This window comes from Ovis canadensis, chromosome 10, assembly GCF_042477335.2.
Source record: "Ovis canadensis isolate MfBH-ARS-UI-01 breed Bighorn chromosome 10, ARS-UI_OviCan_v2, whole genome shotgun sequence".
Taxonomy (NCBI): domain Eukaryota; kingdom Metazoa; phylum Chordata; class Mammalia; order Artiodactyla; family Bovidae; genus Ovis; species Ovis canadensis.
Genome location: NC_091254.1, coordinates 88,811,628 through 88,837,682, shown reverse-complemented (window position 1 = coordinate 88,837,682; position 26,055 = coordinate 88,811,628). Strand labels below are relative to the sequence as shown.

General features: G+C 49.1%; 1 protein-coding gene across 5 annotated transcripts in view; it reads right to left on the bottom strand.

Annotated features, from left to right (window-relative positions):
• FARP1 (FERM, ARH/RhoGEF and pleckstrin domain protein 1) overlaps positions 1-26,055 on the bottom strand; it is a 307,741-nt gene that overhangs the window by 7,144 nt on the left and 274,542 nt on the right. For all 5 annotated transcript variants that reach the window (XM_069601923.1, XM_069601925.1, XM_069601920.1 and 2 more), the window contains 7 exons: positions 12,778-12,859; positions 8,137-8,374; positions 5,896-6,026; positions 1,564-1,632; positions 1,208-1,297; positions 479-561; positions 267-379 (listed from right to left, as the gene is read on the bottom strand). In XM_069601923.1, coding sequence (XP_069458024.1) covers positions 267-379; positions 479-561; positions 1,208-1,297; positions 1,564-1,632; positions 5,896-6,026; positions 8,137-8,374; positions 12,778-12,859 — 806 coding nt within the window. The remainder of the gene's footprint in view (positions 1-266; positions 380-478; positions 562-1,207; positions 1,298-1,563; positions 1,633-5,895; positions 6,027-8,136; positions 8,375-12,777; positions 12,860-26,055) is intronic.

The following is a 26,055-nucleotide window of genomic DNA, read 5'->3' as shown; positions in this document are numbered from 1 at the left end:
CCGGCCCGGGAACCGGTCATAGTATTTTATCCAGCCCCCCAGATGCTGACAAGCAGCAGGGCTGGCCCAGAAAAGGGGATTTCTCTGCTTGCTCGTAACTGCTCAGTTCCTGGATGTTTAGCTTAAAATACAAAAGCAGACCGTGGACATGAGGCACACCAGTAAGGCGATATTCAGTGCCTAGGATGCCCTCCGAGAGCCAGAGCGGTCCCTCTGAGTCCTGGCTAACCCCTCCAGGGCCCCGGGCCTGTGTGCCGCACACTTACTGTTGTCCGGGGGGCTGCTGGCCAGGAACTCAGGGGCGGGGCCGCTGCTTTTCTCGGCCAAGTCGATGGCCATCTGTATGTCTTCCACCCACTTGTCCATCTCCGGCCGAGAACTGGAGAAGAGATGGACATCAGATTTTTTTCAGGCCACCGGGAGATGGGGGCTGGGGGAAAGAGGGTACCCAGGTCAAAGGTCAGGCTCCCCGAGTTACCTGGCGGCCACCACGATGGACTGGCGCTGGCCCCGCAGAGTCAGGCAGTGGGGGACGCCCCATTCCTCTTCACTTTCCTCCATCTATAGGGCAAGTGTGGTCATAAGTTACAGTCAGGCAGGGGGTGGGCCACACTCAGCGTTTTCCAAGTTTCACTGAACTGGCTACAGCCCCGAGGGGCCAAGTCAGAAAAATCCCAATCGGGAGGGTAAATGCAAGGTGAAAATGCACTGTCTTTTCCTCAGCAGAGCCATAGACTTCTCTCTTCCTGACCACCGAGGAGCATTCGGGGGATAAGCCAGGGAAAGAATCCTGTGGACCTCGTCTGCCTCGCCCACCAAGGCTCACAGAATGTGGACACCCATCTACGAGATATTTTGGGGAGAAAGATGGTTTCCTGGTCTTTACTCCCTGTGGGCAGTGTGGTCACAGCCTGTTAGGGCCTGGGGGCCAGGCACCAGGCAGTAAGAGGCACGTCCACTCCACGTGGCCATGACTGCTTGCCTCTTTACCCGACTCCAGAAGGAACGCGGTGTGCACCCCACTGCAGGAGGAGTGCTGTCCCAGGGCCCCTCTAGGGCAGCCCTAGCCAAGCCCAGGTTTTTCACGGAGCCCGTGATGCTCTCACTTCCTTATCAAGTCCCTCTGTCCCTTCCTTCCTCATTGCAGTCACTGGCTCCTAGCCCAGAGGACCAGGTCCCCCAGCCTGGGCCCCAGGCGCATACTCACGGTCATGCCGTAGAGCGGGAGCTGCCCGTGGACTTTAAATTGATTCGAGGCCGTCAGCCCCCGGCTCGTGTACAGCAAGACGTCATTGAACTAGAGGAACAAGGACAAGAGCAGCTGAGACGAATGGGCCCCGTTTGAAACCAACAAGGGCAGAAACAACTGATACATTTTCAGAACTCTGTGAAAACCCATGGACCTCAACATCTCCAGTCTGAGCAGCTCTGATTGCTCTTCCTGCCTCCCACGTATGCCTGCTCTGGGGTGGCCGACGCCCAGCCCCGTGCCCCTTGCTGGTTGCATGGGCCCACGTGTCACCGATCGTGGTGAGGACAGACAGCCCGGCTCTCACCACTTACCAGGAAGAACATGCGCTGCTGGAGCCCCTTCCCGGAGAGCTTGCTGAGGCTGCCCAGGCGGATGAATTCCTGCAGAGAAAACACACCTACGAGTTGGCTCGGAGCCTGCAGACCCGTGTCCACGCAGATTCAACAGCCACGTGAGATGCTTCCACCTACTGCGGTCCCTTTCACGCTAAAAATCGTAGCGATCACAGCCTCTGTTTACTGAATGCCCAGCTGTGCTGCCTCTCAGCACCTCCCCTTCCCAGCAACCTGCAAGGCCGAGGCTAACTTCGGCTCCAGTACCAGACGGGAAGCCGGCGGTCAGAGGTCTACAGGCAGCTTCATACTGGAACCTGTCACCGTGTACTTAACCCCCAGGCCCTTCAGGCTTCCACTGCGAGGAGGTGACCAAGGATCCGGGAGGGATGCAACGGGGCAACAGGGGACCAAGGATGAGATGTATGCCATAGGCGAGAACTATGAGAGATCATCTTCACGATTTAAACGCTGGTTATCAAAAACTGGTAACTGTGTTCTAGAATTAAAGAGCCACAAGCAAGAAAGAACAAGGATCCTGCAAGCTGCAACTAAGACTTGGCTTGACTAAATAAATCAGTAAAAATTAAAAAATATTAAAAACAATAAAATATTTTTTAAAATAAATTTATTTTAATTGGAGGTTAATGACATTATTGTAAAAAACAAAATAAAAATTTTATAAGTATTAAAAACAACCCCCCCCCCCCGCCCCAAGCTCCTATGAAATAGGAGAAAAAGAAAAGGCCCTTAATATCCTGAAGCTCAATCGGCTTCCTTCTGGAATGAAATTCACACTGTCCAGGCCTCTGAGTTTTAACCAAATGAACCCCCACTGCATTCCTGGAAGGACTCTCTGGGCACACAATGCCTAGGACAGAAAACACACCCCGGGCCCTGGCTCAGGCCAGACTGTGCTGGGGTCCTTTGCCTTGGAAGAACTCCTGCTTCCAGGACGTGACACTCCCATCTCAGCCTGACCCCAGCAAGAGGGTAGCAGGATTAGGCCCGAAAGCATAGGAATTAGACTGCAGGAGTCGATTGTTAGGAATTAGACTGCAGGGAGTATGAACATCAGATGCTAACTTATAAATCTCAATTTTTCAAATTCCACATGTAGACAAACCTCTTGGAGCCGTCTTTCCACTCATCAGGTTATTTCAATAATTTTAAACAGATAATCAACTAGCCTCGGTGTGTGGAACAGCCCACCTTAGAACGTGGCCCTCTGAGGGCCTCGGATCCCTCTTTCCCATTTCTGTCAGGGTTGACTTGAAACACTGAGGGGTCGTGAAGCTGGCTGATCCACAGAAGAACATACAGATAAGGCTGGTCCTGCAGTGTGTACCCAGCACCCCAGTTCTGACTTCAGCTTCATCAGTAATGATTATTAGCACATGGTGTGTTCCTGACATGTGCTGGCTGCTTATATTAGGTTCATGCACAAGCCTGTAAATTCGTCCCCATTTTTCAGATAAGGAAACTGAGGAGCAAAATGAGTAAGGAACTTGCCCACACCTGGTCAGTGGGTGAATAGAGCCCGCATCTGATGAAACAAGTCTGTGTCCTAAACAATGCTGTAGTGTGAAAGGGAACACGAGAGTCGCTCAGTCATGTCCGACTCTTTGCAACCCCAGGAACCATACAGCCCATGGAATTCTCCAGGCCAAAGTACTGGAGTGGGTAGCCTTTCCCTTCCCCAGGGGATCTTCCCAACTCAGGGATCGAATCCAGGTCTCCCTGCGGGCGGATTCTTTCCCAGCTGAGCCCCCTGGGAAGCCGGCTGTGCTGTGTACATTATACTAAGTGTAGTCTCTTCAAATGAGTGTAGGTGGGAGAAGAGGAAGGTAACATATTCACTATGTTAGTTTTGCAGATTAAGTCTCATTTGATCCATATAACCTTCTTGGACCTTTGCATAGGAACCAAATGTTTCTCTATCATAGGCATGATCCTATGCTAGTTTTAGAAATCAATCCAGCTGTTGGGTTTGAGGCCAATTACCTGTGTCCAGTATTTCTGGGTTACCGTGATGAATTTCTGCACTCCACGGTGCTAACCGGTTGGCCCTGAGGAAATTTACTTTAAGGGGAAAATGATAAGTCGTGTTCAGTCACGACTGATATTCCTCTCAGCTGGCCAATTAATTAATACATGCGCTGACCCTGGCCGTAGAGTTAAATATTCTTTCGGGCTCACTCAGACTCAGAGTGATGAGCTATGTCTCAATCAAAAACTTAACCTCTTGTCTACCAAAAGGAAAACTCCTGCAACTGTGGACTGGATCCATATGATTAACACCAGGCTGTGGTCATTTGGAGAAAGAAATGGCACCCTACTCCAGTATTCTTGCCTGGAGAATCCCATGCAGGGGAGCCTGGCAGTCCACAGGGTCACAAAGAGTCAGACTGAGTAACTAACACGCACAACCTATGACAGAGAAAGTATGGTCCCCATGTCACAGAATGAAAGGAACATTCCAGTAGGTGAGACAGTCCAGTTCTGGTGGAGCCAGAAACTGAACCCAGGGCCACCTACTCCAATCCACTGCTCTTTTCACAGCACCATGGAAACTATTTCTCAAAATAAGAAGTTCCTTACAGATGCTCTTGTTTGCCATGTAGAATATAATATGTTAAGTATTTTATAATATCCGAAGTTAAGAGAAAATTATACCAATTCCGTAAGGCTTTAAAGGCTTCTGCATGGATGGGTGAACACGGGTTGTGATGTGCTGAGTCCTGGCAGAATTTTCTCACCAGTAGAGCTGAAGTTAAGTCCCAGCTTTAATTTCCAGCTGACAGTTACCACGTAACTCTTCTGACAATGTTTTATAGCTGACAGTCTGCTCAGCTTTGTAATTAGGCTTCCCAACAGAAAGACCCAATACCCAAAAGGATGAGGGATATTTGTCTGAAGTTTAAGGCAGGTACGACAGATCAAAGAAGCTAAAATAAAATGCCTTTCTGAATCTGGGTTAGGTGTAGTTTGAGACAGGAGAGCTGGTAGAGAAAGTTCCCATATAGAGATCTGATGAGATGGAGCAAGTATTTTTAATTCCTGGTCAATGACTGTTTCCTAGGAAGAGCTGGAAAAAGGCAGGCTACCTGTATGTTTAAAATGCCCATTGGCCTGGAGGAAGCATGCTTGATATTGCGGTCCTTTACTGTGAATGACCTACCTGTCATGCGCATGGAGAAAGTGGAAGTGTTAAGTTACTCAGTTGTGTCTGACTCCTTGTGACTCCATGGACGGTATCCTCCGTCCATGAAGTTCTCCAAGAATAATGGAGTGGGCTGTCATTCCCTTCTCCAGGGGATCTTCCTGATCCAGGAATTGAACCTGAGTCTCCTGTATTGCAGGCGGATTCTTTAATGTCTGAGCCACCAGGGAAGCCCCATGGGGAAGTAAAGGTTAAACAGTATAAGTAAAATGTGTCTCTCTCCCAGAACTGTGTTCTGGCTACAGTTTTAATTTCTAACTTTCCCACTTACATGGGAATTATGACATACTTTCGTGCACTAACTTCTCTGCTTTCTATTGCCCCTTCACCCAATTATTATTATTATTTTTTGGCCACACCACAAGGCATGTGGGATCGCTCCCCAACCAGGGATGAAGCCTGTGCCCCCTGCAGTGGAAGTGTGGTGCCTGAACTAACCCCTGGACCACCAGAGAAATCCTCTACCCAATTCTTAAAAAAATTCTTTCCTTTTCTTCCATCTTCATTTACCTAATTTTTTTTTTAAACAAGCAATCTCAAAGCCTAATATGGTGGGGAAAAAGTATATAAGCATATCAACCAATACGGAGAAAAAGCAGAAGATGAGGTTGAAGGATTCACTTATCTTCTTCTGACCCCAAAATTTCTGAATTGCCACTGTAATATTCAAGGCATTTTCCCCAGTTGTCTCCCGGTCTGGGGAAGAAAGCCACTTCAGAAGGAGAGTATTTTAATTTGGGGGGTGTCCATATTCAAAAGGCTCCAACGCGTCACTGCAAGTCTTTCTTGGGGTTTGCCAGGTGGCGCTAGTGAGAAAGAATCTGGCTGCCAATGCAGGAGACATAAGAGACACGGGTTTGATCCCTGGGTCAGGAAGATCCCCTGCAGGAGGATGTGGCAACCCACTCCAGTATTCTTGCCTGGAGAGTCCCAGGGACAGAGGAGCCTGGCGGGCTGTAGTCCATGGGGTTGCAAAGAGTCAGATGCAACTGCTGAACTGAACTGAACTGAACTGAACTGAACTGAAAGTGACTTAGCACACACAAGTCTTTCTGGCTCCACCTCCAGAGCATACAGAGAGAACTTACCCTTCCTGGGATCACAAGATTGTCAACGCCAATCAAATCTTTCTTGAGTTCATGCAGCTTCTGGAAATTCTCCATCTTGATCATCGTACCGTGAAGCTGGGCCACCATTTCCGTGATCTCTGCCAAAGCCGCTGAGGAAGGAAACAGACAAAAAAACTGCATCAGTCACAGCAAGACGAGGGTCATTTCCCCTTACAGCTTGAAGCTTAATTCTCCAGGGTAATATCCTCTGGTAGCTGAACTATGTTAGAAGCCTTCCTTCTAGGGAAGACACTGCTATTTCTGAGTGATAATAAAAACTGCGTGATTTACTTTATGTATCGATTTGCTTTAGCTTCCCGCAAACCATCTTGAAAATGTCAGTGCCCCCTTCAGAGCTCGGTGGTGGACAGCTGTGCTTCAGTTAGAAATGCTTGTTGGCATAAAGGGGCAGCAGCAAGGGGTTAAGAGTGCCTGGAATTTTGCCCCCAGGGCAGAGATTTTTCTCTCCTCCCTGTTAGCTGGAAAGAGCAGAGCAAGCAAAGAGGCCACAGAAAAATCCCGGGCAAAGGAGAGAGTTTTCTGGCAGAGGGTGCAGCTGACAGTGTAACACTTTTGGGCAACAAACATTCCAGCGTGTCCTGGTTTTTCCTTCTGCACCCATTTATAGTGTTTACCATGATGGCTGCTGAGAAAACCTGCAACTAACTTTTCCAATATTGGGCGCATCTCCCCTACACTGATGGGCATTCAGGGTTGAGGCCTCGAGGGTCAGGCACAGACTTGAGCCTTAGAGGAGGAGGAGGATTCTGCCAGGGAAAGGACCAGGAGGTGGTGGTGGGGAGTCCAAGCGGAAGGAACAGAATATGCCAAGGCGTGAGGCCGCATGGTTTGCTTTAAAGCCCGCTGTCTAAAGCAAGTCAAAACCACGTCTCGAGCCATTTCTGTTCCCGTTGCATGAATTACCAGTGTCTTCACTGGTGGTGGTATTGGTGGTTTAGTCACTAAGTCATGTCTGACTCTTGTGACCCCATGGACTGTAGCCCGCCAGGCTCCTCTGTCCATGGGATTCTCCAGGCCAAGAATACTGGAGTGGGTTGCCATTTCCTTCTCCAGGGGATCTTCCTGACCCAGGGATTGAACCCAGGTCTCCTGCACTGCAGGCAGATTCTTTACCAACTGAGCCACCAGGGAACAATGTCTTCATTACTCTACGAAATCTTCCCTTGGGTTGCCTTTCTAAAAACTAAGATTAAATTTACATACTTTAGGCAAGAGACACATATCGTGACATACTGACGGGTGTGCAAAGTCTCGTAATCTGTCAAGAACCACCTGGAGAGAGCGCACTGTGTACAGACTGGTGCAGAGTGTCCTGGCCCCCAGGGGCTCCAAGTTCAGGCCAGGGAGCGCAGACGGTAACAGACCACAAACCACACGAGAAGAGGATGTAAGTTCACAAAGACGATGCGCGGCACAGTGGGGAAAGCATGGTCTAGACTGGCAACTCCCATCTTTGGCCAGCTGAGCAACACTCACAAATCCTTTAGCCCCTCTGAAGCCCATTTTCTTATCTATAAGATAGGATAACAACCCTTCTCTCATGGGGTTGTTAAAGAAGTAAAGGTGTTAATGTGAGAAAGATACCTGGCAGAGTACCTGGCCCAGGTGCTGAGCGAGGGACAGTGAGTAATATCATCATCATTAGCTGGTAGGGAAGGATGGTCAAGAATGTGGGTTCTGGGTTTAGGTTACCAGTCATTTACTTTGCAGCTGTGTGACTCTGGGAAGGTTCCTTAACCTCTCTGGTCTCAGCGGTCCCCATATGTAAAATGAGCTCACCATTATCTTGTAGGCATTTCTCGAAGACTGAGAGCTGATACACCTGAAATGCTCAGTGTGGTGACCTCACGAATGCCCCGCAGCAATGAGCAGTAGTGTTTATTACCAGCCATTTCCGGTGGCCTATCCAAGGGGAAAGTGATGAGCTTCTACTATGTAGGTGAGTGAAGCTTTTTGAAAGGATGGACTCTAAGTGGAGCTTCTCCAGGGTTCTTTGCACTAACCACCCAGGATAGAGGAGAAAATGCAGGCAAGAGAATGGAGAAAAGAAGCGAATCATTACTGCCTTCCTGACTGGACAGACCAAGAGGGACAGAAAATACCGGTCCAGGTCCTAGAAAGCGAGTCTGCCCCGCTTGGGACACAATCCCAGAGACCTGCCCCCCCCACCCCGCCCCACCAACACACCCACCCACTCACCTCGGCAGTCCCTGAAGTCGCTGTGGCTGGGTGGGTAGTGTTTGCACAGTCGCTCCAGGACCTGCTTGTAGTGCATGAGCCGGTGCAGCGGGCGCAGGAGGAAGGTGTTGAGCGGCAGGTAGCACACCTTCTGCAGCTCGAAGTCTCGGCATAAGCTCTCCAGCCGCCGGGAGCCCCGGATGCCGGTCTCCAGCGCCTCCAGCGCCTCGCTGTGCTTCCACAAGTGAGCAGCCAGTTGCTGGTGGGGAAGACATGGGAGGGGCGGGGGCGGGGCCAGGGAGAGGAGGGGAGTCTGGCTCAGCCATGTGGTCCACCCAGTCTGACTCTCCCAAGGCATCACCTTTGCTTTCATTATCTCGTCCCACTTGTTTAATCTCATGCTTTTACTATTTCACTATTTAAGTTCTCAAGATGAAATAAAAAAGCTCTATAAAAGCACAGACCAGTTTAAAATACGCAGGGATCATAAAATATTTGAGATGTATATGGAACACTAGAGATGTAAGTGTCCTTTTAAAGCAAGACTGGTGAAACTCAGGGGAAATAAATGAATGGGAGTGCCTGAGAGCTGATTCCAGTCTCTCTCCCACTGTAAAATCCCCCTGCAGTGTCCCCGCACCTACTGCAAAGGTCCAGAACAAAGTCTGCTCTACCATCCTTAACGACTGTTGCTGAATATCGTTTTCCTTTAATGGGCGGTGGTGGAGACAGCTGCAGGGTAAAAAGTCTGATAGAGCATTCCAGAAGGGATTAATTCCTCATGGCAGCTATTGGCCTTGTCTTCCCCCTCATTCCCAGAAGCTGGCTCACTATCTGTGTGCTGATTCCCAGAACATCTGGATTCCCAATCCTGGCATCTCCATTCCCACGGCCCACAAAGAGCTGAAAATCCAGGAGTCCAGACATCAACGCCCCCATGGCCCCCACCTTACTGCAACTGAGGCTGCCCCCCGATCCTCTCACCCAGGATGGGTGCTCAACACAGAAAAACCGGGAGAAGATTCCAGATGCCCTCAGGTTTTGAGTTCTTCGCCAAGACCTACCGGTTCTACCTCCTGCAAACAGCAAGCCTGTTCCTGGCTTCGCCCAGTGGTTACCGCCCTTGTTCTGACCACCGCCAGAGTCTCCATCGGGGTCTCTGCCTCACTTCTGCCCCCTGACTTTCAAGTGGCTCCAAAAGGAGCGTCCACCAGTGCAATCGAGCACTTCACCTCCTGCTTGGGATATCCCAAGAACTCCCACCATCTCAGGACAACCTCTAGAGTCTTCAGCAGGGTGCATGGGGCCCTGATGAGTGATCTCTCCAGCCCCTCCATTGTGGCTTCTTGCTACTCACTCCAGGCACCTACTGAATAACCTGCCCTTGAATGTGCTGGGCTCTGGCACCCAGAGCCATGGCATGGGGCACTCTGCTCCCTAGGAACCCATGCAGGCTCAGCTCTGAGTCTTCCCCTGCTCTCCAGGCCGAGTTAGTGACTCCTCCTCCTCCTGGACTTCCTGTCCCACGTAACCATTATCACGTGGTCTCCCTGTTGAGTTTATTTGGTGATTTAAAAAATATAAATATACAGATTCATGTGTGCTGTGCTGAGTTGCTTCAGTCGACTTCGACTCTCTGCGATCCCATGGACTGTAGCCCGCCAGGCTCCTCCACCCGTGGGATTCTCCAGGCAAGAATACTACAGTGAGTTGCCATTTCCTCCTCCAAGGGATCTTCCCAACCCAGGGATCAAACCTGCATCTCCTGCATTGCAGGTGGATTCTTCACCGCTGAGCCACCAGGGAAGCCCCGTATAGATTCACAGGAAGTTGCAAAGGCAAGTGCAGGGGGTCTTACGCATCCTTCCCCCGGCCTCCCCTCCTGCTCACATCTTGTCTAACTACAGCATGGAGCCCAACCAGGATGCTGACGCTGGGACAGTCCAGCGTTCATTCAGCCAGTTACACACACCCTCAACTTGTCAGTGTGTGTGCACGGGTGTGCCTGCATGTAGCTCTATGCAGTGTTCGCACACGTGCGATCCCTTTTTTTGAGAGTGTCCACCCTGTCACTACATGCACACAGCCGGTACCACCAGGAGGCCTGCTGCCCGCCTGCAGTAATGAGTGGATGAACCACTGCAGGCATCCCGCTCAGGCAAGGGTCTTGCGAGGCCCTGAGCACCTGGAGAGGTGGGTGCAAGGTCCTTGGAGCACAGAGTAGAATATGAAGGTTGGGGTGGGGTGGGTGGAGGGGTGAGGGATCTGGCAAAACTGACCAGGGAAGGCATTAAGAGTTTGGACTGTATTCTCTAAACCACAGAGAAACAAGGCGGGTTTGGAGCCTCATCAGGGGGGCCATGATGTAAATGGTGGCTGGAGAGGATAAGAGGTGAGTCACGGGGAAGAGAACGGAGAGCCAGAGGGAGGGAAGCGCTAAGAAATGAACAAGGAGAGGGGACAGGAGGTGCCCGGGCCTCAGCGGGAAGGTCACAGCCTAGACGACAGGGGAAGAGTCAAGGTGCAAGGCGAGGGCCTCTGCGCGTGTGGCTGATGCTGCCAGAACATTTCAGCCCGGGTGAGAGATCACCACCGGGGTGCCTGACTTTAGGCGGGATGGGAGCCCTGGCCGGCTTGCTCATCCTGTGTGGAGGGTCTGGGGACAAAAGCCAGTGATGTCCCCAGCCCTGCTGAACATCTGCACGTGTGCAGGTGGATGCCCGGGTAGGGGGATGGGCAGGAAAGACTGCCAGCTGGGGCCTGTGCGGAGCACTGTGGACAGAAGCGCCAGCGCTGGCACTTCTCTGGAACCTTCAGCTGCTCCCCTCCACGCTTTATAAAAACTCCCTATAACCGACAACAACAGCCACAGTAAAAAATAAAAATTAAAGAAAAACCGATTTCTCTAAAACGCTGCCAGAGTCTAAGCCTCCCATCTATTTTTATTTTGTTTGCACAGAGTTCCGCACCATAAATGCTTGCGGCGTTGGCACAGTAATTAAAATGCCAGCACGGCCAAGGAAGCCGACTAAAGGCAAACATGCCAGCTCACTAGACGGAGGGGGAAGAATTGCCCTGGGTGGAAATCAGGTCTATTTTTAGGACGTTTTAGGTGCTAGCTGACTGGAAAGGAGCGTGGATGTCTAGTCTAAGCAAGGGCACCCTTCTGTGGGAGGGTCGCAAGGGGAGCTGGTAAACAGGGAGAACTCCGGGGCTATCCCAAGGGGGTGGGACACTTTCAAACTTCAACAATAACTGTAACTCTACAAGTGCTTTAGACATTGTATGCTCTCAGCTAGTGTGGGTGGATGGTATATATAGACAGACGGAAGAATGGTTGGATGGACTGAAATGGTGACGGGACAAGCAACCTGCCTTCTTCAGGGGGTAAAGAATTCGCCTGCAATGCACGGGACGCAGGTTTGATCCCTCGGTTGGGAAGAACCCTTGGAGAAGGAAATGGCAACCCATTCCAGTGTTCTTGCCTGGGAAATCCCATGGACAGAGGCTGCAGAGTCAGACATGACTTAAGAGATTAAACAACAAGCTTAGTTATTAGTTAAGGTTGTTAGACAGGCTTCGGAGGCTGAGCTACAGGAAGATTGCTTTAAAATGTTAACTACAAATGTATTCAGGCTTCCCTGGCGGTTCAGACAGTAAAGAAGCCACCTGTAATGCAGGACACCCAGGTTTGACCCCTGGGTTGGGAAGATCCCCTGGAGAAGGGAAAGAATGTTGTTCAGTTACTCAGTCGTGTCTGACCCATGGATGCAGTCTTTGTGACCCCATGGACTGCCGCACTCCAGGCTTCCTTGTCCTTCACTATCTCCTGGAGTTTGCTCAAACTCATGTCCATTGAGTCGGTGACGCCATTCAACCATTCATCCTCTGTCTCCCCCTTCTCCTCTTGCCCTCAATCTTTCCCAGCATCATAGTCTTTCCCAGTGAGTCAGGGTTGATTTGGCCACCTACCCCAGTATTCTTGCCTGGGGAATTCCATGGACAGAGGACCCTGGCGGGCTACAGTCCATGGGGTTGCAGAGTCAGACACAACTGAGTGACTCACACAACAGATGTATTCATATTTGAAAGATAAACTGTGTGAGTTAAAACATTCCATTTTTAAAGGAATTACTAATGGATTCGAACGAAAGGCAAAAATAAAATTTCAGACCTAAGAGGTGGGAAGATCTCAAACAAGAGGCAGACTCCTGGTTCACTCTGTCCCGACATTTTGGGAGACTTTCATTCTTTGATGTCAGTTAGATATCACTTAATGGTCAAAAATATATTTACCTTATAAACTGACTGAAAGTCACAGAATTGCCTGGAATTCCTACATAGCTCTGAATCCAATGTTTTTGTCGAAGAACCCAAAACAACTGACTACCAGTGAAATGCTCAGTCAACCAATGTTTTGTCTACACAGTTTTTTTCAAATGACTCATAGAGAATACCTGTTGTTTTGGTTACAACACAGAGCGTTGGAAAAGCATTGAACTGGATTTTCTTTTATGCCGCCAAATAAAATTATCCAGGGGAGGCAGGAGTTCCTCCAAGGCTGTGCTATATGCAGATGCGAATCCCAGGTGGGGATCACAGTCCGAGTTTTCCTCCCAGGGGAGCCCTGCCCCCGCTTCCCCTCCCCCACCAGCAGCTTACCTTCATCCCCTGAATGTTCTTCAGCATCACGTCTCCGATTCTTTGGTAATCTCCTCTGATATGGGCATTCGAGCGGCCTTCCCTGGGAGCAAAGGGTTGGAAACCAAAGCGTTAGCAGTGCAAACATGACCGAATCAACGTGCCAGCCCCAGATGACAAACCGTCAACCTTCACATCTTCCAACCCACTAACCTATCTGTACTTTCCTTTCTCTGTGTGTCACAGGACATCAGCTCTAGAAGGAGATTTCAAAATGACCCCAGTCCTTCTGCAGACAAAGAAGTCCACTTGTGCTCTGAAAGTGGCAGGGACGAGCCACATCCTGTTCACTTTTAATTTGATCTCATTTTACATTTCTTTTTCCATCCACGCTTGGGTGATTTTCTCAGCATTAGAACAACGAGGAGATGACTTGCAGGAACAAGCTCATGAAACTGATTCTTTCTCATAGACAGGGACTAACAGACACTTGTAAGAAGCCAGGCTTAGCCTCAAAAATCAAGGTTTTTGCTCCCAAGAGTCCTTACCTGAAGCAGACAAAGGGCTGTGTGAAAAGCCCTTGGCAAGAGAAAAATATAAATGAGGGCGTGCAGGAGACCCCCTTACAGAGGTGGGTATGTGAAGAACGACCCAGAAGAGGGCAGGATGGGGTCCCAGGTATTGAGGTGGGTCAGGGGTCCCTCTGACATGCTGGGTGGCGAAAGACAAAGACATGGGTGTTTTGAATGGAGCATCTGGGTATATATTAATTTCTCTTTGGCTCTAGGCTGTATCCAATATTGACAATCTAGGGGCTTAAACAGCAGTGAGTAAAGGAATATTATTAATAATAATGGCAGCTTCGGTTACTGAGCACTGACCACACAGTGCTGAGCACATTACAGGTACTGACTAGTCACTGAATCCTCTTGGCAGCCTTGTGACCAGGTACCGCCATCACCCCCTTTGAACAGCTAAATACTGAGGCACAAAGAAATGAAGCAACATGTCTAATGTCAGTGATCACAAGGCTGGAGCTTGGACCCGAGCCCAGGAACCCAGCCTATACACTTCTAGCTACCATACCTGTGCGCATCTGCCAATTAACCCGCTGAATCTCCCAGAGAAAATTAAAACATGATTTTTCAACAACGAACCTGGCTAATATCTTCAACTGTTCAGGATAGCCAGAAGCCAATTTAAGGAAAAGGGACAAACTAAAAATGAAAAAAAGGTAAGAATCTGGGCAGGGAGGTGAGACGTGCTCAGGGTGGAGTAAATATCTGCAACCCCGAGTGTGGAGGACAGTAACTTATACCCACAGGCGCTGCTGCCTAAGCCTCCAGCACCAGGAGGGATGACCCCCCTGCTCTTGGCATTCAGAGCTTTCCAGAACTGCCAGCTCAACCTCTCACAAAGCAAGGCTCTTAGGATGGGGAGAGGAGGGCAGGGAGGAAGGGACTGAATGAGGCTTTCCAGGTGGTGCTAGTGGTAAAGAACCCACCTGCCAATGCCCGAGATGTCGGAGATGTGGGTTCGATCCCTGGGCTGGGAAGATCCCCTGGAGGAGGGCATGGCAACCCACTTCTTGCCTGGAGAATCCCATGGACAGAGGAGCCTGGTGGGCTGCAGTCCATGGGGTCACAAAGAATCGGACTCGACTGAAGGGACTTAGCACTAAAGGGGGTAGAAATGTCGGAGCAGACAAACAGGAAGCCTGGCTCCTCTCCTAGCTCCCCTCTCCCCACACCAAGCAGTGACAACACCACGTACTCCACCGTTTATAACTGGGCATGGACTGGGAATTACATCACAGGGGAGACAAGCAGCCAGACCCATCAGGGCATTAAAGCTATAAAATAAAAGGAGTGAGGGTGCCCACGATGTTCCCAGCCCCTGCCAGGGTCTTCTACAGCTGTCTTCCTCTTTTTAAATTAATATTTATTGGAATATAGTTGCTTTACAGTGCTGTGTTAGTTTCTACTGTACACCAAAGTAAATCAGTTACACATATAAACATATCCCGTTTTTTTTTGGACTTCCTTCCCATTTAGGTCACCACACAGCAGTGACCAGAGTTCCCTGTGTTGCAGTAGGTTTTTAGAGGTTACCTATTTCATACAGAGTCGTGGGTATATGTGAGTCCCAGTTTCCCAATTCATCCCACCCTCTCTCTCCGCGCCCTGGCGTCCATACACTTGTTCTCTGCGTCTGCATCTCTTTCTGCTTTAGCAATAAGTTCGTCTGTATCGTTTTTCTAGAAGGGCTGTCCTCTCGTTAACCTATTCCATTCTTTTCCGCCCCGATGCAGAATTCCTCAATCCTCCTGCTTCCTCTTAGCTGCCAAAACAAACAAGCTGGCCGATGGCCTCAATTACTATGCACTTCTCTTCTGATTAAAGTATGGCTTCTCTTCTTGCCATGGCCTGAAATGGTTCTGTGCAGCACTGCTGCTGACCTCTGAGCTACCTAATCCACCAAGGCAGGTACTGCCACTCTTGCTCCTGGTCACCCACTCGTGGCTGGCTGGTCCCAAACGCCCTGGCCCTGCTCTCTGGTTTCTCTCCCGGTGACATCTTCAGTCCTGTTTGCCAAGCCCTCCTCTCCAGGCCATTCCTAATCTGTTTCTGTGTTTTGAGGACCCATCCCTGGCTATCTTCTCTCTCTCCATCTCTACCTCTCCCTAAGCAAGCCTTTCTAGTCTCCATGGTTTCAACTCACGATGCCACATCTATGACCTCAATGGGCTATGAAGTTACTGACCCAGGCCCTGAGTTTTATGACTTTCAGAGGTCGCTGCCCGAGTGACCTCAAGGTGGTGGATACGAAGATGCCCACAGTGTATGCGGTGGCTTAGTCACTCAGTTGTGTCCGACTCTTGCGACCCCATGGACTGTAGCCTGCCAGGCTCGTCTGTCCACAGGCATTCTCCAGGCAAGACTATTGGAGCGGGTTGCCATTTCCTCCTCCAGGGGATCTTCCTGACCCAGGAATCGAACCCAGGAATCTGCATTGCAGGCAGATTCTTTACCAACTAAGCTCCAAGGGAAGCCACCTCACAGGAATCTCAAACTCAAGAGATTCTGCACAGAGGTATTTATCTTGCTGCCAAAATCTAATCTCCTTCCTCCATTTCATTCCTTAATGAAGCAACTGTCCTGCCTCAGCCTCATGCCAGGAGCCTCAGTTATCCACACCCAGTCTCTCTTCCCCCATCCATCGGGTCATTCTCCCCCAAAGCAGCCTTGTGGAGAATGCTCCAGCGTCTGACTTAGACTAGACTCCCCTGGTGGCTCAGATGGTAAATAATCTGCCTGCTAATGCAGGAGACCCAGGTTCAATCCTGGACCAGGAAGATTCCTTAGAGAAGAGAATGGCTACCCACTCCAGTATTCCTTCTTGTTGAATCCCATGGACAGAGGAGCCTGGTGGGCTACAGTCCATGGAGTTGTTGGACACGACTGAGCAGCTAACACTTTCCCTTTCCCCTCCTGAGACAGCCTTCAGTTCTCTGCTCATGATCAGAAATTATTCCACCCCATCAGCTACAGGGGTATGGTATCTTTGGATCTTTGGCGAAAGGTTCTTAATTGGGTCACAACAGAGATGTTTATCGTTTGGCTATTCTGTGGATCCTGTGTGAGTGTGCGGATGCAGTTGTGAATTACAGGTTGCTTCTTCTCCTTACACACTTCGCGCAGGAAGGAGCTCCTGCCAGAAACGGAGGCTTCCTGCTGTTCAGAACCACCCAACCTCACACCTTCAGCATCACGGTGAAGCTCTCTTAGGAGCTGGGAAATTCTCCTTCCCTCCCCAACACATCTGAACAACAAAGGAGGACTGAATTGCTGAGCTAGAACAGCCTGGTTTCAATAAAAAGAGGGAAGACACAACTTATGCTTGATTTCCAGGTATGCAGCTATCATCTCGGAACCTAAAATCACTGACCTCAAACTTCCAAATGGGCGTCCCACTTGGCAACGCACATGAGACAGGTCTTCAGTTCATCCAAAGGACATCATCCAGATATTTTAGTGAGAATGCTCCGGACTGGGTGGAGGGAGAACTGGGGATCTCGGCTCCCACTGGTACTGAACAATCCTCTGTCTCTCACAGAGAGCATCCTGACCCACGGGAAACCAGGAGCAGCGGAGCAGGCAGGGAGGAGGGGCAGGGAGCGGTGATGGAAGCCAAGCTGGATTGACTTCACTTCCTTTCTTCCTTTGCCAACTCTTTATTAAAAGAGAAGTGCACTGATGCTAAAACCCAGACGCAAGGGGGACCTTCCTGCTTTGGCTGGCCAGCAGAACCTTATCTGTTTCCCTCAGTTTTCAGAGTCTTTATTTCATTTGGGAAACTGCTCTGGGATGGCATCAGGGATCCTCTGTGCCCAGTCAATCCGCTGAGCGGGGGTAGACTGAGGCCACGTGGTGAAACTAGGCTGGCACGCAGCCGGGGCCAGCCCTCCTTGGCCCCAGAGCACGGAGTCAGCCCTCGGGAAAGGGGGCGAGACCTGCGCCCCGGCTGCTCCATAGAGAATTACCATCACGCTTACAACGCTTCCTCTGCATGTGAACGCCAGCGAACCCGCAAGTCCAGTGCACTGGCCTTATTGTAAAGAGCTAAAAGGTCACTTGATTATGGAGAACATGGAGAAGTAATTACAGCGCTTCCGGAACAGCCTCTGGATGTTAACCTCACAAGAAAAGGGTCCTTGTTGGGAAGGTGGGGCCGCGTATTCACTGTCTGGCTAATTACTGCGCCGACAATGCAGCGGAAAACTCTTTTGACAATTTCTTGCTGGAAACCCATGTACCAAGAAGCCTCCCAGATGCTGAATTCTGACCTGTGTACCATGATTAGTGTGCTCCAGGGCACAACTGTGTGTTATCTCATCTCAGCACAAGGTTGAACACACGCGGCGCACACACACGCGGAATCTCTGACTCTTCCAGACCCTCTGTAAACGTTTCATTCACCACTACAGACAGACCAAGGCTCCGCCCTTTCCTCCCTCTAACAACAGAGCAAAGAATCAGCTCATTAGATTAAAACATGAAAGCAAAACCACGTATCTTGGAGCTAAAAGGGCTGACTTTTTCAACTCAGCTCTGGGTCAGGGTGCTCTCTGACTCCAAGAAAATAGATTTAACTTTGTGAATTTTTAGGCCTCATTTGCAAAACAGACATCATGCCCTAATTCTTACCATTCCTTGTGGTTCCTATGATTCTAAGTGGGGGGGAAAGAGGCTGTAATTTTGTCTGTGGGTGTGTATCTGTGCTGTTATTGTGCTAAGTTGCTTTAGTTGTTGACCCTGTTCGGCGCTATGGACTGTAGCCCGCCAGGCGTCTGTCTCCATGGGATTTTCCCAGCAAGAATACTGGAGTGGGTTGTCACGCCCTCCTCCAGGGGACCTCTTGCATTGGCAGGCGGGTTCTTTATCGCTAGCACCACCTGGGAAGCTATGCATCTATGTATCTGTATGTCTGTGTGTATCTATGTAAATAAAAGAATATGTAAGTGAGCAAATGAGTAAAGACAAATCTTCCACAAATATGTAGGGTAGGAAGGGCAGCTGGGTTCAAAAAGCAACGAATTAGCCAGAGTAATAGATTTCATATGTGTGTGTATATATATATTAGCTGCGTGTAATAGATGTGGATTTCAATATTCTTTGATGAATTTCAGTAGCCTTTGAAATCCCTGGAGAGGAGAAACCTCATGAACGTGAATGTTAATTCACACTGCCACTTGCAGGGAAGGCATTTGTGAGGCGTTCTTGCTGGGCTGGGGTACACTATTTCCCCCCAGTAGCGACAGGTATGCAACCATCCTGTCCTCTGGCTCAGGTAGACATGGCAGCCTCAAGCCCTCAGCAACCTTGAGCTTGTCAGCTATGCATACATTATAGATTTGCCTAAAGCTACAGCTTTGCTTCTTCCAAGTTTACCAGGTCCAGTTTAATATGAGGCACAAGAGTTACAGCCCACTCGCAGGCAGGCTTGATAGCACCGGATGAGACCTGGGTTTGGTCCTGTTGACGGCCATGCATTAAAACCCAGCACAATAGAAGGGCACTTTCAAACTCATCAGCGGCCTGTGTTCCAGCAGAAATGCACCTGAAATTGGGAAAATCATTTCCATTTTTCTAAACAAACAAAAAGGTAGCTTGCTCTTAAAGCACAGTGGGTTATACAGACAGGAACAAGGCAAACAATTCAAGAAAAATAGCTCTTGCATATGCTTGAGAACAGGCAATTTTACTCCTGTGTTAAAAGGAAACAATCACCAACCACCACTGGCCCCCTGGGCGACAGAGCGAAGCTGAATCTGGGCAGGATACAGTGGGAAGATCCCTGCGTCCTTAAAGTGTTTTTCTCACCTTAGAAACAAAGATGAAATTTTAATTTATATAAAAAAGTGCACATGCATTGCCCCCCCACGGTATACCCACGATCCATATCTTGCCCTAAGTTCCTTCCACCGTGTATTCTTCCAAGCTTTTTTTCCAGGTAGATCACACGGCCTTGTCTCCAGTGAGTTTCTTGGTGTAATTTGAAAGTAATGATTTTAAACCCTTTTTGCACAGCCTTCTTTTAAAAACCAGTGAAACTATTTTCAAACAAAAGCTTTTACACAAGAGAAGCAGATGTGCCTGAAGCAGGGAGCAGAGGGCTCGGATGGCCCGTCCTTGAGTCTTGCGTTTTGAATACAACCTCAGTGACTCTGGACAGCTTCCCTAGTGGGAAGCACTAATGGTATTTTATTTTTAATATTAACATGTTGCAGACTTTGCATGTGAATACAGATTTTCTAAGTGTAAAAGCATGGTCTATCATCATTTGCCAGGCGCCCTGCTTTGAGCCTTTGAAACACAACAAACTAAATAATCTTTATGATTTACCCCAGAGGAAACCAAGACATTTTCATGAGTTTGTTTCCTAAGTATTTTGAGCAACTATTGTGTGGTGGGCCCTGTGTTTGGTGTAATGAATACTATTCATTCTTTTTAATACCATTTTTAAAGGCTACAACCCACTTACAGTTACTACAAGATATTGGCTGCATTCCCCAAATAGTACAATATATTCCTGTAGCCGATCTTATACCCAATAGTTTGCACCTCCCGATGCTGTGGAAAAGCACTTTCTATGATGATAGAAACGTGTTTTACGTCTGCTGTCCTAAACGCAGCCACTAGCCACTGGGTCTAATAACCCTTGAAATGTGGCTCGTGTTACTGAGAAACTGAATTTTTAATTTAAGTTATTTTAAACTGCTCCAAGTGGCTAGTGGCTACCATATGGGACAGGGCACTTTCGATGTCTTCACTTATCCTGTTCTTGTATTGTTTTCTATGTATTAACTGTCTCAAAATCTTTGTGGAAGATGAAGCATGAAAGAATTTTAAGTGAAATGAAGTGAAGTGAAAGTCTCTCAGTCATGTCCAACTCTTCGCGACCCCATGGACTGTCCACGGAATTCTCCAGGCCAGAACACTGGAGTGGGTAGCCTTTCCTTTCTCCAGGGGATCTTCCCAACCCAGGGATCGAACCCAGGTCTCCGGCACTGCAGGCGGATTCTTTACCAGCTGAGCCACAAGGGAAGCCCAAGAACACTGGAGTGGGTAGCCTATCCCTTCTCCAGGGGATCTTCATGACCCAGGAATCGACCCGGGGTCTCCCGCGTTGCAGGCAGATTTCTCCTGATAACTGAGTTATCAGGGAAGCCCTATGTAAAAATGAGCCTTCACAAGAGTTGTGACGCAGTTTCCCAATGAGACTCGTTCTAACAGGCACACATCACCTGGAGCTCCACCCTAGACTCTGAGACCCAGGAGCAGGTCCGCCTGGAGGAAACCACAGTCTTGGCAGATGCTCGCGCATCAGGAGCTGAGATTCCAGGTGAACCAGGATGGGCGGCTGACACAGGAAGGTTAGTAAACGTCTCGGGAATTCAGAGAAGGAAAGAGGGAGGTTGGTGGGGAGGATGGAGGGAGGGAGGAGTCATGGCTCACTCAGCCGAGCAGAGTCAGTTTTACAGGTGGAAAATCAATGCGGTTAATCGACCCTGCTGGATTCGAGAGTGACTTGGGGATTTCTGACATGCAGGGTTGACACCCTAACTTCCTGCTCAGGACAAAAAACTTATTACGGCTGGAGCTGCAGGAGCAGGTCAGGCCTGAGAGGCAGTGGGATCCCTCATCAGATGAGAACGTTCATTCCACGAGACAAGGCACCCCAGCTGATTTTACTCTAAACGAGCAAAGTTGTCATTGCTGGTGGTAAACGCACTATGGCGACGACAGGAGCTGGCGCACGAAAGAATTAATCCAACCATGAACAAAGTGTGTGAGGCAGGAATAATTCCCCCGTGAAATAATTACAGGGCTTCTCTGCAGTCAACCTTTACAAATATTTTGATCTTGGGTGACAACAAAAATAATATGGAAATTGGATCCTTTCCTTTACGTGGATGTGGGAAACAGTCCACAGTCATCAAATTCAGGGGGAACAAAGCTTTCATGTCATATAAATGACCTGCGTGGCAGTCAGCCAGCGCTTCATGGTGTGGCAGGAACCACTTGCCACTGGCGACCTCTCAGAAGGATGGTGGCTGGGGTCCGGTCCATCCTCGGGGATCCAGAGATGACGTGTGGGGAGGCGGACTCTTGGGGGCAGGGGGGCGTGTGTCCATGTGTGTGGTACACGTGTGTGCTCCTGACTCAACCAACCACAAGAGGATGCTGTGAGAAACTGCCCTGGCTGGAGGGTGAGCGAGCCACCTTTGGGGGTGGTGGCCAAGAACGCAGAAAATGAACAGTGTCTCTTCCCGCCCTGCTTGCAGGAGCCGCCGGCGCACACCAAGCTCATGACAACCGGCTGCCCGGTCACCAGGCTCCTGATGACCCTCAAGCAGAGGCCGGATAAGACATGGAGTTTATTAACGCCAAAGGTTTCCACCTCGGGATAAAAGTGTCTGACCAACGGGGATCATCGCCCACCACACCCCTCACTGGGTCACTTAAGAAAGGTTAAGAAACAAAAAAGGCCTGTTTTCACTTTCCCACCTGTTTAAAACAAAGCCCACAGACCTCACAGAGCGGTAGGGCAGTCAAGGGAAATAACAATGGGAGTTGACAAGCGCCTCCAAGAATGAGGAAGCTGCTGAGAAGTGAAACTGGAAATGCACCTGGACAGGTAAGCCCCACCCATGCCAGCTGCATTCTGAATCCCCAAGCTCTGCGGGGAGTAAGATGGTACTCCTAGGTACCATTTTAGCTGCAAACTGAGGTCTTAACATTCAACTTAATGTCTCAAGGCCTGGCTGCGAATGCTGACTGGGTCAGAATGGAGGCAGTTCAATCAGCTAATACACCTGTCACATAAGGCTCACCTGCCAGCCTCTGTGAGGTTCCAATGAGCTAATTCAGGAAAGCCCTTGGCAGCGCCCACAGAGACCCCACAGGCATGGTGACCTTCGTGTGCAAAGCACTGTTTTGAAGTCTCTTGTCTTCTTCTGCATCGGAATCCCTATGATTTTGTTTTCTTCTATTTTTAAAAAATTGTGGCTAGATAAGGACTGTCGGCAAAGAGGCATCTCTTTGCCAACAAAGGTCTGAATAGTCATAGTTTTTCCAGTAGTCATGTACCGATGTGAGAGTTGGACCATAAAGAAGGCTGAGCACTGAAGAACTGATGCTTTTGAACTGTGGTGCTGGAGAAGACTCTTGAGTCCCTTGGACTGCAAGACCAAACCAGTCAATCCTAAAGGAAATCAACCCTGAATATTCATTGGAAGGACTGATGCATGCTGAAGCTCTAATACCTTGGCCACCTGATGCAAAAAGCCAACTCCCTGGAAAAGACTCTGATGCAGGGAAAGATGGAGGGTACGAGGAGAAGGGGGCAACAGAGCATGAGATGGCTGGATGGCATCATCAACTCAAGGGACATGAGTTGGAGCAAACTCCAAGAGACAGTGAAGGACAGGTAGCCTGGCGTGCCACAGTCCATGGAGTAGCAAAGAGTCAGACACAACTTAGTGGCTGAACAACAACAAAAGATCCCCTGGAGGAGGAAATGGCAACCCACTCCAGTATTCTTGCCTGAAAAACGCCATGGACAGAGGAGCCTGGGGGCCTATGGTCCACGGGGTCGCAAGGAGTTGGATACGACTGGGTGACTTAGAGTTTCTTTTTTCACTATAAAACCTGATCTCTACCACCATTTTGCAAGTGTACAGTTCTGTGGCATTAAGTATAATCACATTGTTTTCTTGAACCCAGCTGATCCTTCTTGGAAGCTGTGTGCCCAGAGCCTACCCATGCCTCCTTGCATGCCCCTCCCTGGGTCCTAGTTCCCCACCAGCCGAGTTCCATCCCCGGCAGAACCTGGGGCAGGTCTGCATCCATCTCTGGGGAATGATTGGCCAGTTTGTGCCCAGCACCTGCCAGTCATTTTAGGGCTGGAATTTGGGGCTCCCGCCCAAAGGTCAAAGCTCTTTAGTGGCTTTCTCTGAATGCGTTTGAACAGCTGAGTAAAATGTCCTCACTTTCAAAAGTAAAAGCACAATGAGTGTTTTCAGAAGTCACCGAACCTGTTTCCTTGTTTTTGAAGAAACGGGGTAACTTGGGCTTGGGCCTGAATGAAACGGTCCAGCCTCTTCTCCCAGCATTGACTTGGGAGAATGCACCGTTTGGACAGGACCAGGTGTGTTTGCTGAGCCAGGCTCCAGCCTAATCGTACAGGAAAACGTCCTGGTAATTTTTCTGCCTTGTAATTTCCCACTGCTGATGGAAGTATGCTGCTGCTGCTGCTAAGTTGCTTCAGTCGTGTCTGACTCTGTGCGACCCCAGAGACAGCAGCCCACCAGGCTCCCCCGTCCCCCTGTCCCTGAGATTCTCTAGGCAAGGACACTGGAGTGGGTTGCCATTTCCTTCTCCAATGACAGCCTAACTTAGGGCAGCAAAGAAAAGCACAGCGGCGGTGACATTTAAGCCCCAAATCTGGGGGACCTTGAGGTACATGGTAAACTTTAGATTTCCATTAACAATAATTAAAAATACTATCACTGGTTAAAGTCTGGAGTTTAGTTAATAATGTAGTGTTAAAAGAGAAAGGACAGGCCCCAAATGGAGTCACTTGGGCTAAAGCCAAGACTTAGTACCTAACCAACCCAGTCACAACCTCTCCCAGGAAGGTCATCCTAACCAGTCAGCCATTGGTCAGCACCAATGAGGTCACATGGGCCCTCTTGATCCCCAAAGGAAGATGAGGTCATCTGCCACACACACCCCTGCTGTCTCCCAGGTAGGGTACCTACATCTGAAATAATGTGGTTTATTCCTTGTTTTGCTCATAAAGTTAAAAGTGTTAGTTTTCTAACACTAGTTAACTAAAGTCGTGCCCAACTTTTTGTGACCCCATGGACTATAGCCTGCCAGGCTCTCTGTCCATGGAAGTCCCCAGGCAAGAATACGCCCCCTTCAGGGCATCTTCCCGATCCAGGGATGGAACCCAGGTCTCCTGTACTGGCAGGCAGATTCTTTACTGTTTGAGTCACCAGGGAAGCCTTTCCATTTCTGGAGCGCCTCCCTCCTTGCCACCTGGGACACTGCCCATTCATGAATCATTCAATAGTGCCAATTAGACCTTTCAATTTTACTTGCTCAGATTTTGCTTTTTAACAGAACCACAGACACTGGTTTCTTAGGTTTGAGGAATGTGCCCAGTGATGTAAGAAGCTGACATCAAGGGGAGGGTCTGGAAAAGGAGTGCGCAGAAACTATCCTCATGGCAACTTTTTCCCAAATCTAAGATTTCAATTTATAGGAGAAGTTTCTATTAAAAAATGGTCAGCCTTTCCCCCTTCCTCTGTGGGGGACAGGACGCCAAGCCTTTTACAGACACTGTCTCATTTAGTTGGTGTAACATCCTGGTGAGGTGGAGGCCACATCTCATCTTATAGGTGAGGAAATGAGGCTGTAGACTGCTGGACGTGGACCTCAGGTGTTGGTGTGATGAGGGATGTAGACACTGCCAGCCCACTCCACGTAGGCCAGTCTGTGTTTCCCATCTCAGAATATCAACACACACACACACGATCTGTCAATCACCCAGAGCAACCTCCTTTCTTAATAAACTTTATGTGATCCCTTCTTCTCATTGAACATATTCGCTCATGGCCTGCTTCTTCTGTGCGGGCATTAATGGCCCACATGTCCTCCAAGACAGAACTAGCCAGTGATGCCTTTGTTGGACACGGCCCATTCAGCCTGAGACTACAAGTCTCCAGCAGACGAAGCCTGGCACTTGCTCACTCACCCATGTATTCATTCATTGCTTATAGAAGAAAGAGTTATAAGTAAAATGCAAACCAAAGAATCATAGGGTCACTGGCTTCTCAGACATTGCACGAGTTGTTCCAGAAAAATCATTCATCACAGCCATCTCAAGAAGCACTGAAAAAGTCCAAATTTCTGGATCTCACCCCAACGTTCTGATAAAGGAGGGCTGGGTACAACACAGCAATTTATAGGTTTTCAAAACTCCACTGGCCCACCAACCCCAGGTGACCCTAATGCCCTGCCAGGTTTCGGGTTTTGTCCAATAGATAAGTAGCTTCTGGAAATGGGCAACCTCAGCTCAAGAAACCCCGAGGCAGAGGAGCCAACTGCCTTGGAAGGCAGCCTGTCATCGCTAAGCTGCACTTGCTGTGAAACCCTTTTCTATGCTCAGATACAAGGTGCCTCTTCGGAAACTCACTCTTTTGTTTAAATTTTGTCCTCTGGTACAACTAAGATGATGCTGACACCCTCTTTCATACAACCAGCCTGAAAAGAGCCATCTTCTTTTCCAAAATCTTCTCTTTGAGGCCAAATGCCCATACTTCCAACATTTTTTTTTCAATGAAATGCATTCTATTAGCCCATTTCAAACATGACACTCAGAACTAGGTACAGTGTTTTGAGGGAGCTCTGAGCCTTGAAGTTCCGAGGGGCAATCCTTGGTCTCCTTCTAATGAGGCACAGTCTATGGAAGAGGTTCACGACCTTGGCTGGACATTGGAATAATTACCTAGGAAGCTTTAGGAACTACTGATGCTTACATTTCTACCTCTCAGGGATTCTGATATGACTATCTGGTGTTCTGCCTGGTTATCAAGATACTTTTTCTTAAAAGCTCCAGGTGATTTTAATGAGCAGCCAGTGTTGAGAGCCAGAGATAGAACAGACATTGATCTCTCTCTCTCTCTCTCTCTCTCTCTCTCTCTCTCTCTCTCTCTCTCATTCTATT